Source organism: Nerophis ophidion, linkage group LG19, assembly GCF_033978795.1.
Source record: "Nerophis ophidion isolate RoL-2023_Sa linkage group LG19, RoL_Noph_v1.0, whole genome shotgun sequence".
Taxonomy (NCBI): Eukaryota; Metazoa; Chordata; class Actinopteri; order Syngnathiformes; family Syngnathidae; genus Nerophis; species Nerophis ophidion.
The window spans coordinates 16,401,339-16,413,989 of NC_084629.1; the positions used below are offsets into that span (position 1 = coordinate 16,401,339).

Sequence of the window (12,651 nt, forward strand, 5' to 3'; positions counted from 1 at the left end):
AGACCACCTCGGCACTCTGCAGCCATGATGACGATTTACCGCCACTGCCTTTTTGCCCGACAACTCCACAAGCCTGTTACTACTGGCCATCCAAGTGCTTCATGACCAATAATCCCCCTGTGACTCATTTACCAAAATGTATTGATGCATGTTGTTCTGCTTTTGGAACTTCACTTTGGCTGCAGGAAAAACCTGTTCGGCTGTGTAGGATCTCATTAGGACAAATAAATTGACAGCAATTTGAATCTTCACTTCAATTTCAATACACATAGATACCGCACAGTGCATTACTCAAGTACTTATGTGCATTGTGTTTTCAAGAAACCCATAATTCATTACAATGGAACCTCAAGAGCAGAGGTGTTAACCTTGTTTTCATTGAGGGCCATATTGCAGTTATGGCTGGTCTCAGATGGCCGCTTATTACAGTAAATATACTATATAAGAATTTTACTGCATAATCACCTCACTATGTTATGACACAATTCCCTAAAAAATGTAATTATTAAATGTTTTCATGTACAAAATGATGGATAACTCACTTGCTTTTAAAGTTATAAGTCAGGGGGACAAATATTTTATTCTAACAAAATTTTTTTGGAATATATGTCCCCAACCCATTCCAACAAGGGCTGCATACTAAACACTCAAAAGTATGCTGACGCTCTTTTGATTTATTATTTTGTTGAAGAAAATTCAAAAAAGTGTTTTGAGATAAGAGCAGACACTCTGCTAATTGTTATGTTTTAGGTTGCAAGTAAAAAATTATTTTACAAGCATGCCCGCCGTTTGTTGGCTGAGCAAATGTCGCAATGAGCCCGATATGATCCGCCCAAACCATCTGGTCTTAATCGCTAGCACTAGCATATAGCTAGAGATTGACATTACTTTGTTTTCCAACCATGGGAAAGAAGATGTGAACGGCTGTGCTGAGAAGCAGATGTGGATGATATTCAGTAAAGAAATCAACAAAAACATGACTGGGCTGTTGCAAATTAAAGTAATTCCAACGTATAACTGCTGTTATCTGCACCGTACTGAAGCACAATGAGTCAGCCAAGACTGTTAAAATTATATCTAAATGGCTGAAATGTATCCATGAAAATATGGAAAAGTTGCAGAAGGTGTGTATGAAAGACAAGCAGCTTGAAGAAGCTACCATAGAAGTCCACTTAACAAAGTAAATGTACATTATTATTACGTTTCATAAAACGAAGTGGATGCTAGTAGAACGTTTTTCTCTACTGTTGTTACAGGGTTTCCCCTAGATTGCCAAAATAACTGTGGCGCCGTGAGGGTGGTTAGGGTTGTGGTGGAGGCGCGGTCATTGTATAGTTTGCATAATTTGCTATAACATTAAGCTGTTCTTTAAAAAGTCTCCAAAAAATGTGTACATACTTTCAAAAACAAATCTATATTATTATTATTTAGTATTGACATATTTTTTAAATATATTATATCGTTTTTCTGTATTTACAATTGTTGCTACCTATTGTACAATGTACTTTGTTGACAATTTATCATGTGTCTAAAGACTTTGTGATATTTTTTTAAATAAAAACGACTTGCAACATATCTAGAATCTTTTTCTACAATTTGTATATACATTTTAGTGTTTAGAGACTTTAGTTATGTCCCTCCATTTCCCCAACAAAAAGCGAGCTGCAGCGTCCATGAGATCACTCTTGCTTCAAGCAGCTGTTCCTGTTAGGTTTTTCCTTAAAAGCCACCACCGTCCTCTTAATATTTGCAGAATCTGTAGATCGCTATCCGCAGGTATAGCTGGAATAGAATAAAGTTATGTCCACATCGCAGACATGCTGACTATGCTCCAGACAAACGTGTGCGTCTTGTGCGCTCTTTTCGTGACGAAAGTTTTTTTCGGGGGCAAAAGTTTTGGTGCATAACTTGTCAACATTGCGCAATTATTAGGCGCTATATCCATTTATACTCTAAAGACCTGCTGTGGTAATATTTTATGCTTGTGTGGTTTTTGATTTGATGTTAATTTCTCCCATTATACCAAACACACTGTACCTGAAAGCTGATTGGCGGAAAATGAGTAAGAGTCTGTGCACGGAAGGTAAAATCTGTTGGAATTGGGCCAGTTATCATAAAATTGGAAAACAAATTTTTAAATTGTGTCGGACTTTGTGTGACTTATTCTCGAGAAGACAATACATTATACTATAGCAATTTGTTTTTATTAAAAAAAAAAAAACTTACTTTGAAGCTATGGAGGCAATGATTTTGCTGTAGCGGTTCACCCTGTTTAGTGACATTAAGGGGAAACCCTTTGTTATACATTATTTCTTATTTAAAAGTATTTTTTTTTAAAGCATGTTACATGTTAAACTTGTGTTGGTATAAGGAGGCCAAACATCAATTAATTTGAGATATGGGTGTTTAAATTTAAGAGCTCCACCACAAAATCAGTTAAGCACAGAAGTTGAGGTACTATTGTACATTCTTTCTACGGACATCTTGAAAAAAATATGCTGCATCAATCTTTCAAGGCAGACATGTCCAAACTATTTACCGATATTTTTTTTTAAAAAGTCAAAGCGTGCAGGCCATTTTGATTTAAACAAATATTACTGGTGAAATAATGCATTATTTTTTAACATTGTGCAAAGTTTGCAAAATGAGTTTATACAACATACTAGTTTGACATTTGAAATTGAATTGCTGACCTGAATGGACTTTCGCAAGATATTTAAATTGACTGAGTTTTACCATGTATAGAGAAAACTTTGTGTTAGTTGTATAACATTTTAGACTTTTCTCATTTAATAAAAGTATTTTGCTCTTTTCTTTTCAACATTTTACTGTTGTTTTGTTTTTATTTTAATTTCACACAATGCTGTGGGCCAACAGAACTCGAGCTTCGGGCCTCATAGGGCCCCTTGTCCCCACTTTAGACACCCCTGCTTTGATGTGTTCTTACCTTTCTCAACTCCACCGTCACTTCATTTCGATGTCTTCGCATAGTCTGCAATTAAACACAAACAAACCATTAGTGGTTTATGGTCTGAAGTACACACACCTTGCAGACCGACTTTACAATCAGTTGAAACAACAGGACTCTTCACACATGATTAATTTGATATTAATGCTGTAATTGCAACAAAACGTTACGTCCAGGATTACAGTAAGGAGGGAAACAGTTTCTTATCCGTAAAAAAACAATTTTCTTCAACTGTTTCCTAAAAAAAAAAGCTCTTTATGGAACATAAACGGGGCGAGGAAGTTGGAGCAATTGCTGCATTTGTGCATCTGTTGGCGTATCCAGTTTGAGATGGTCCGAGATCTTGTGACTGTTTAAACGGGGTCATGTTGCCTTCCCAAATAGCCTCTTGCGTAAACGTGGTCACAGTCATTACTCGGGAGGTAGGCTGTGGTGGAGGTGCTTCCCGACCGCTGCCGCAGAGCAACAACAATTAACAATTTTAGTGGATTAATTGATGAGGACCTAAGCAAATATTATACCTTGAAATCAAAGGGCGTTTCAAATTTTCATGCATACTGTATTGTTAAAATTCCTTTTATTCAAAAACTTTATAGGAAACCTACATTTTTACATTTCAGTACCACAATGTAACCCACTAGACATCGTTCAACTGTCCAACTGTTAAAGGTGGCGTATAATATAGCAGCAACAGGGTCAGCTAATCTAAGTGTGTGGGTTTCTTTTGGTCTTTTCTAGCCATATTACCACGACAAACCAGCTCAACGTGCTACAGGTGTACCTTCTGGCGTCAGATTGTTGCAAATGTGTGTGGATGGTCAGCGAAAAACACCCTTGTGTTCATGTTAAAAGCTCAAAGTGGGAGGCAGTAGAGGCGGCAAACAGTACTTGGCCTCGAGTTCTGATGGCGATAAAAGGCAATTAAGCCTATCAACATATTTGAGAGGCTCAGGACGTGACCTAAAACAGCAACAGGAATCGGGCCGTGTACAACATCACATTCAGTTGTTAAGTTGTTCACAGTAATTGTGTCAGTGGAGCTCAGTTGCTATGGAATCTGTGCGAGCGATTAACTCCCTTGATGCTGTGACTTTATGTCAGGATGCCAAGCAGCTGTGTTTGCATGGAGTTCACATAAAGACTTTGGACTGAGTGTCTCCAAATAGAACACCTTTGGACGCCTGTTCCTAACTTAGGGAAAATATGTTTAAAGTACTTAGGTATTTTAAAATCTTTGTCGAATTTGAACTAGGGATGATCGATATAACGATCGGTAACGTGCAATGAGTAATCTAATACGGGATGTAACGACAAACTGTCTAACAAAAGCATTTGACACAATTAATCGAAATATTTTAATCAAAAACTACAACAATATGTAATTAGAGGGCTGGTCTTAAACTGGATTAGAATTTATTTAACGAACAGGAAACAATATGTGAAGCTAGGCGAACACACATCTACAACGCTCAATATATCTTGTGGTGAACCTCAGGGATCAATATCAGAACCAAAATTGTTCAATCTCTATTTAAATGACATTTGTAAAGTTACACAAGATTTAACGTTACTATTATTTGCGGATTAAACTACAGCGTTTTGTTCAGGAGAGAACACGCAGAAGCTAATACAAATAATAACAGAAGAAATTAACAAATTAAAAAGGTGGTTTGACAAAAACAGACTCTCTTTGAATCTCAGTCAAACTAAAATAATGCTATTTGGTATCAGTGGAAGAGAAAGTCAAACACAAATACAAATACACGCAATAGAAATTGAAAGAGTAAATGAAACCAAATTTCTAGGTATAATGATTGATGATAAGTTGAACTGGAAATGTCATGTAAAAAATATACAACATAAAGTAGCAAGAAACACGTCAAATAATGAATGAAGCAAAACATGTTTTGGACCAAAAATCACTTCATATTCTCTACTGCTCGCTCGTGTTACCATAACTCAGTTATTGTGTAGAAAAATGGGGAAATAACTACAAAAGTCCACTTCATTCATTAACGACGTTACAAAAAAGATCAGTTGGAAGAATACACAATGTTGGATATAGAGAACATACAAACCCCTTATTTATTCAATCAAAAACACTGAAATTTGCAAACAGCTAAAATTATACACAAAGCAAACTATAACCTGCTACCCAAGAATATACAATTCTTCTCAAAAAGAGGATAAATATGACCTTAGAGAAAAATGTAATTTAAAACATTTGTACGCACAGTACAACACTTAAGATCTTCAGTATATCAGTATGTGGAGATAAATTATGGAATGGATTAAACAAAGAAATCAAAAAATGCACTAATATGATCGACTTCTAGAAACTCTCTAAAATTCAAGTGTTTACAAAGTACAAGGAAGAAGAACCATTATAAAAATTCTGAATTTATCTCTTACATCCATTCATTTTTAAAACAATCCTACTCAACTCACCATATGAAATGTAACTTACTTCACCGAGTATTATTTATTAATTTTTAATGTGAGTACTTAAGGAATATATTGTGAATAAATTCAGAACAGGAAGTGAACAAAAGTTTTAGTAACTGTTATGTAAAAGAAAAGGGGTGGGATTAAATAAGGTCTGCTTCTTCCTACTCCTTTTCAAACATGTTGAATAGAGAAACTGGAAATTGGGACGTATCATGTTGTATGCTTGCATGTTCCAAATAGACTCAAACTCAACTCAACTCAACTCAACTCAAACTGTGTTAATGGTAACCGCGATAAAACTCCCAACGATTTGTATTGCCGTTTTAAATTGAAATTATGAGACCATGAGTGATAACTGCACATTAACGAACACATTAGTGCTAGCTCGTTAGCTTAAATGAAGACATTAATTCTCCATTAAGAACTGGCATAACAAAATATACACTTGTATACTTATATAAACACATTGCTGTCTGAGCAACTCAACTGGTCAGTGTGCAAATTGAACCTCAAGACTGTGAGACCTCCTACAGGGAGATTACGAGAGAGAAGTGTTTTTTGGTGCTTTCAAAGACTGCTGAACAGAATAGAACGCCACAATGCCTGCCAGAAATAATGAAGAATAATAATAGTTTGAATTTGTTACGCACTGTTCATTTAAATACATCTTGAAGTGCTACCGTACAAACCAATATTTAAAACAAATAAAGATTAGCCTTTAAAACTTTTAAAATACTAAGACTAAAACATTATCAGTGAAATGTAAGAAACACAAAACATGAAAAATCGTAGGTTTGTGTGTTCTAACAGTTATTTAAAAAAAAAAAAATGTATATATATAATGTGTTCAGAATATGTCAGTGTATAAGTATTGTATATTGTGTATAACCGTGATAATTGTAGTCACGATAACACTGATATGAAATTTTCTAATCATTACATCCTTAAATCTAAAGCAATTTACTATTTCCAAACCAGTAATGAGTTTAAAGTTACTTATCCAAGTCACTGCGTGTTACATTCTTTTTGATTTTCCTTAAAAAATATATATATTTACTCTCTTCTTGCTTCTCTGGAAGTGACGTCATGCATGTAACAAGGAGAGATTGGCATTTTACTTGCTGGAAATGTAGCCCTTATGTTGACTTCTTGTCAGCTAATGACAAGGAAAGTAAGGTTCATTGTACACTCAGTTCTGCCCACCAAGTGTTAACTAGCTTCAATAACACTACTTCAAATTTGTTGCAGCACGGCAGTCAACCAAGTTACTCGGTCGCTGCAGAAAGTAACCTGTAATCCAAATTACTTTTAAAATAATCAGTCAAGTAACTAATTTACTTTTTGATGGAAGAATCAGTGATCAGATTACTTTTCAAAGTAACTATGGCCACACTGATTGCATTATAAATTGCAGACTATTGCGATCACAATATATACAGTATATCACCATATATTATTTGGGAAATTAATGATAATAGAACCATTTCAAAACAAGTTGCAAAGGCTCATAATTTGTCTGTTGACATATATATAACTGTGTAATTAATTGTGGTTACGATATTAATCAAAATAATTGTGATTATTCTTTTTGCCATAATCATCCAGCCCTACCTGAATGTGTCATCAAAACTAATCATTTTTATGTTGTACAACACACGTTACAACATGTTGTGACAAGAAATTAAAATGTGAAATATGATGTATCATATTGTAACTGTACACATGTTCAAAATAAACCATAACCATTATTGTCTAAACTACAGCTCTTCAATGCATGTGCGCGCAAAATGGTAGCTAAATGAAAGTAACAGATATTTGCAATTAAACGACCCAGCTGTGGTCTGAGTCATGCGTTTAAGCAAACACAATCATGCAGACACAGAGGCTGCTAAAGGAGACGCTGGCAGCGGCGGCAGCAGGAGGAGCAGCGCTGTCAAGACATCCAGGATGCTTGAAATAGCCTCAAGAATGCAATTGGCAAAGTCCATCTGTCAAAGCGGCCATGTGCTTGTCACACTGACTCCAAACTCATTCAAAACAACTACTTGCCGTACATTGAACTGTGCTGGTTGGATTTTGCAAACTGGGTCATTATACGCCATCACATAGCATTGTACCGCATGAGGATTACCTCAGGATTACCAATAGATCAGAAAACTACAGCAGGAGTGAGTGCCACCGTCCAAGCTTTTTTTTTTTGATTACTCAAAAACATGTTTGTGTAAGAATATACTCCCCTGCCCTAGAAATGCCCTCATGTTGGCAAGTTTGATCTTACGATCTCGGGACTCGGCTGAGAGGAGGAAATAACTTTCCCAGGCTAATGATGATAACGGTGAGACCAGAAAGAAAAATACAACCGCAATTATGACAGCTATTTCAAATATGGCTTCATCGCTTCAGGCTATTGGCTAATGAATCAGAATCAGAAATACTTTAATAATCCCCAAAGGGGAAATTAATATTTTCAGCACAATCCCATTCAAGAGCAGACAAACATTACAGGGAGACAGAACAGGATCGCTGACGGGTTTGTAAACTTCCGGTGCCCCTTCAGCGATCCCGTTCTGTCTCCCTGTAATGTTTGTAATCTGTCAAATATCTTGTTGTTTTGTTATTTTAGATGTCGATTCACAGGTACTATGGAACAACTGAAGATGTTGTAAACATCTCTACAATTACTTGATTGCCAAATATGTTTTTTTGTATGACATTGTCATCAGTACTGATTTGAACTTTAAGGGTTGATGTATAGTTAAATGAGACACATTACCTGGAATTATTTTTACCTGGTTTCAAAAGTCCCTGGATATGTTGGTTGAAAAGGAGCTATTGGCAGTCACATATTAACTCCTGCCTGGTTAACGGGTAATGTAAACATCGTGCACGGGCAAATCTAACTATTATGATAAATGGGTTGTACCTGTATAGCGCTTTTCTACCTTCAAGGTACTCAAAGCGCTTTGACACTACTTCCACATTTACCCATTTACACACACATTCACACACTGATGGAGGGAGCTGCCATGCAAGGCGCTAACCAGCACCCATCAGGAGCAAGGGTGAAGTGTCTTGCTCAGGACACAACGGACGTGACGAGGTTGGTACCAGGTTGGGATAGAACCATGGACCCTCGGGTTGCACACGGCCACTCCTCCACTGCGCCACGCCGTCCCTATTCTCGCTTACACCATGACAGTATCCATTCATCCATCATTTCCTAGCGCTTGTCCCTTTCAGAGTTGCGGGGGGTACTGTAGCCTATCTCAGCTGGTGCAGACGGAAGGCGGGGTACACCCTGTACAAGTCGCCACCTCATACCAGTGCCAACACAGATAGACAGACAACATTCACACTCACATTCACACACTAGGGCCAATTTCAGTGTTGCCAATCAACCTTTGGAAGTGGGAGGAAGCTGGAGTAGCCGGAAGGAACCCACGCAGTCACGGGGAGAACATGCAAACTCCACACAGAAAGATCCCGAACCCGGGATTGAACTCAGGACCTTTGTATTGTGAGGCACATGCACTAACCCCTCTTCCACCATGCTGCCAGAAAGCTAAATTCAACCGCAATTATGACAGCAGCTATTTCAAATATGGCTTCATCGCTTCAGGCTATTGGCTAATGTGTCGAATATCTTGTTGTTCTGTTATTTTAGATGTCGGTTTACAGGTAATATGGAACAACTGAGGATGTTGTAACCATCTTTACAATTACTTGATTGCCAAATCTGTTTATTCCAGTGATTCTTAACCTGGGTTCGATCGAACTCTAGGGGTTCGGTGAGTCGGGCTCAGGGGTTCGGCGGTGGTTAAAACACATCCGACTCATCGTGTAAATAATAACTTCTCCCTACCGGCATATGATTGATACGGCAACAGCAGAAGTCAGACTGATTTGCAGGTGTGTAATTTGTTGTGAGTTTATGCACTATGTTGGTTTTGTTGTTTGAACAATGTGATGTTCATGCACGGTTTATTTTGTGCACTAGTAAAAAAAACATTGTAACACTTTAGTATGGGGAACACATATTCACCATCAAGTAGTTGCTTATTAACATGCAAATTAGTAACATATTGGATCTTAACTAGTCAATATTAAGTACTTATTAATGCCTTATTCGGCATTGCCTTATTATAACCCTAACCAAATAACTCTAAAATAAGTCTTTGTTACTTACAATATGTTCCCTGAGTGTCCAAAAAATTCTAAATTAAGTCTTTGTTACTTAAAATATGTTCCCCATACTAAAGTGTTACCAAAAACATATACCATATTTTTCGGACTATAAATTGCAGTTTTTTTTTCTCCATAGTTTGGCCGGGGGTGCGACCTAAGACTCAGGAGCGACTTATGTGTGAAATTATTAACACATTACCTTAATATATCAAATAATATTATTTAGCTCATTCACTTAAGAGACTAGACGTGTAAGATTTTGTGGGATTTATCGATTAGGAGTGACAGATTGTTTGGTAAACGTATAGCATGTTCTATATGTTATAGTTATTTGAATGACTCTTACCATAATACGTTAGGTTAACATACCAGGCACCCTCTCAGTTGGTTATTTATGCGTCATATAACGTACACTTATTCAGCCTGTTGTTCACTATTCTTTATTTATTTTAAATTGCCTTTCAAATATCTATTCTTGGTGTTGGGTTTTATCAAATACATTTCCCCAAAAAAGGCGACTTATACTCCACTGCGACTTATATATGTTTTTTCCCTTCTTTATGCATTTTCGGCGGGTGCGACTTATACTCCGAAAAATATGGTAACTTTGTCTTGAATTTGAAAAAAAAGGAGCGTTCGATGAATGCGCAAATGAAACTGGTGGGGTTCAGTACCTCCAACAAGATTAAGAACCACTGGTTTATTTATATGACATTGTACTGATTTGACTTTAAGGGTCGGTGTAAAGGTAATTGAGACAGATTACCTGGAATTATTTTTACCTGGTTTAAAAAGTCCCTGGATATGTTGGTTGAAAAGGGGCTAGTGGCACTCCTGACTGGTTAACGGGTGAGGTAAATATCGTGCACGGGCAATTGTAACTATTCCCGCATACACCATGAGAGTATATAATGTATAGCAGTGGTTCTCAAATGGGGGTACGCGTACCCCTGGGGGTAATTGAAGGTATGCCAAGGGGTACATGAGATTTTTTTTAAATATTCTAAAAATAGCATCAATTCAAAAATCCTTTATAAATATATTTATTGAATAATAATTCAACAAAATATGAATGTAATTTCATAAACTGTGAAAAGAAATGCAACATAGCAGTATTTAGTGTTGACAGCTGTTGTAAGCACAATACCAATGGCGCGCAATTTAATGTCAAATCAAATCAAATGTTTATTGGATTCAGCACTATACAGTGTACATCCACGACAGAAGTACTGACTAAACTACTACCACAACTTGGTTTACTATTTATAAAATATAATAATGTAGGGTTACCTGGAACTTGAAATAGGCCACCTGGTCTGAATCTACACTTAGTAGTAGTTTAGTCAGTATTTCTGACGTGGATGTACACTGTATAGTGATGAATCCAATAAACATTTGATTTGACATTAAATTTTCGAAATGCGCTTGTGCATTTTGCAAATTGCGCGCCATTGGTATTGTACTTTCAACACATCTAGATTTTTGGTGGACATGACCCATAAATATTGATGTTAAAGATTTCTTTTTTGTGAATAAATGTTTAGAATTAAGTTCATGAATCCAGATGGATCTCTATTACAATCCCCAAAGAGGGCACTTTAAAGTTGATGATTACTTCAATGTGTAGAAATCTTTGTGTATAACTGAATCACTTGTTTATTTTTCAACAAGTTTTTAGTTATTTTTATATCTTTTTTTCCAAATAGTTCAATAGAGACCACTACAAATTAGCAATATATTGCACTGTTATAAAATTTAATAAATCAGAAACTGATGACATAGTGCTGTATTTTACTTCTTTATCTCTTTTTTTTTCAACCAAAAATGCTTTGCTTTGATTAGGGGGTACCATCACTGAAAAAAGGTTGAGAACCACTAGTATAGAATATAAATGTACAAAAATAGCCTCACAACATGTCGATGTTTAATCCCCAAGGCTCGCTTGAGCTAGCTCACCTGGCTAACCTTCACAATATTAGCTAGCGCTTCCGATTAAGCCGGACCGTCTTCAACACAAGTCCAAAACTACGCCGACTGTTTGCAAAAAATGTCACTTTAATGTGAGAAGTGTTAGGTTTTTCAACAATGTGGCGAAAGTGAGGAATGGCCGGGGCCCACCTTACCGGCTTCTACCCGGCTAGCCAAACACACTGACAGCTAGCTTCGTCGCCATGCTAACTATTCACTGAATTCCATCAAAAATCCAGACAAACTACAGCAAAAGTGTGCTAAATAACATACTTCCACTCGGGGGAAATGTGTAAAAAGGTTAATAAGCGATGTTAGTGCTGTTTTAGGTCAACTAGCTTGTACTAGTAGCTGGGCTGCTCCTCCTCCTCCTCATATTCCGCCACCGAGGCCCGAATAGAGATCCCCCTCTTCAACGGACGGAAAGACCCGCGGGCATTACGAGAAGTCGCCGGCTCACCTCGACATCTCGCCCCTTGTTCTTAAAGCTCTTGATGCGGTGGTTTTCCAAGCCGGCGTTGTCTGCCATGGCTCTGCGGGTGTGTGTGAGTGTGTTTGTGTGTGTGAATAGAGGCGGGAGGGGGGTTTCTTTCGGGATCTCCTCTCAGAGAGATGAGGCAGCTCGTGTCCTGCTGCTGCTGCTGGGCTTCTGGGAGGGGAGGGGTCATGACGTCATGAATCACCGGGCGGAAGTAGGTGGAGCTTGGACTTTTGACGCCATGCTGGTTTCATAAGTCTATTTGTGTCACTTTATATTCTTAAAGTTAAAGTACCAATGATTGTCAAACACACACTAGATGTGGTGAAATGTGTCCTCTGCATTTGACCCATCCCCTTGATCACCCCCAGGGAAGCGAGGGGAGCAGTGGGCAGCAGCGGTGCCGCGCACAGGAATCATTTATGGTGATTTAAAGGCCTACTGAAATGGGATTTTCTTATTTAAACGGGGATAGCAGGTCCATTCTATGTGTCATACTTGATCATTTCACGATATTGCCATATTTTTGCTGAAAGGATTTATTAGAGAACATCCACGATAAAGTTCGCAACTTTTGCTTGCTAACAGAAAAAGCCCTGCCTCT

At 37.5% G+C, this 12,651-nt stretch overlaps 1 protein-coding gene across 1 annotated transcript in view; it reads right to left on the reverse strand.

The window, feature by feature from the left end:
* The window catches only part of kpna3 (karyopherin alpha 3 (importin alpha 4)), a 30,271-nt gene extending 18,042 nt beyond the window's left edge, over positions 1 to 12,229 (reverse strand). The window contains exons 1-2 of the mRNA XM_061879348.1: positions 12,030 to 12,229; positions 2,948 to 2,992 (exon numbers count right to left, since the gene is read on the reverse strand). Coding sequence (XP_061735332.1) covers positions 2,948 to 2,992; positions 12,030 to 12,098 — 114 coding nt within the window. The 5' untranslated portion in view covers positions 12,099 to 12,229. The remainder of the gene's footprint in view (positions 1 to 2,947; positions 2,993 to 12,029) is intronic.
* Between the last annotated feature and the right edge of the window lie 422 nt (positions 12,230 to 12,651).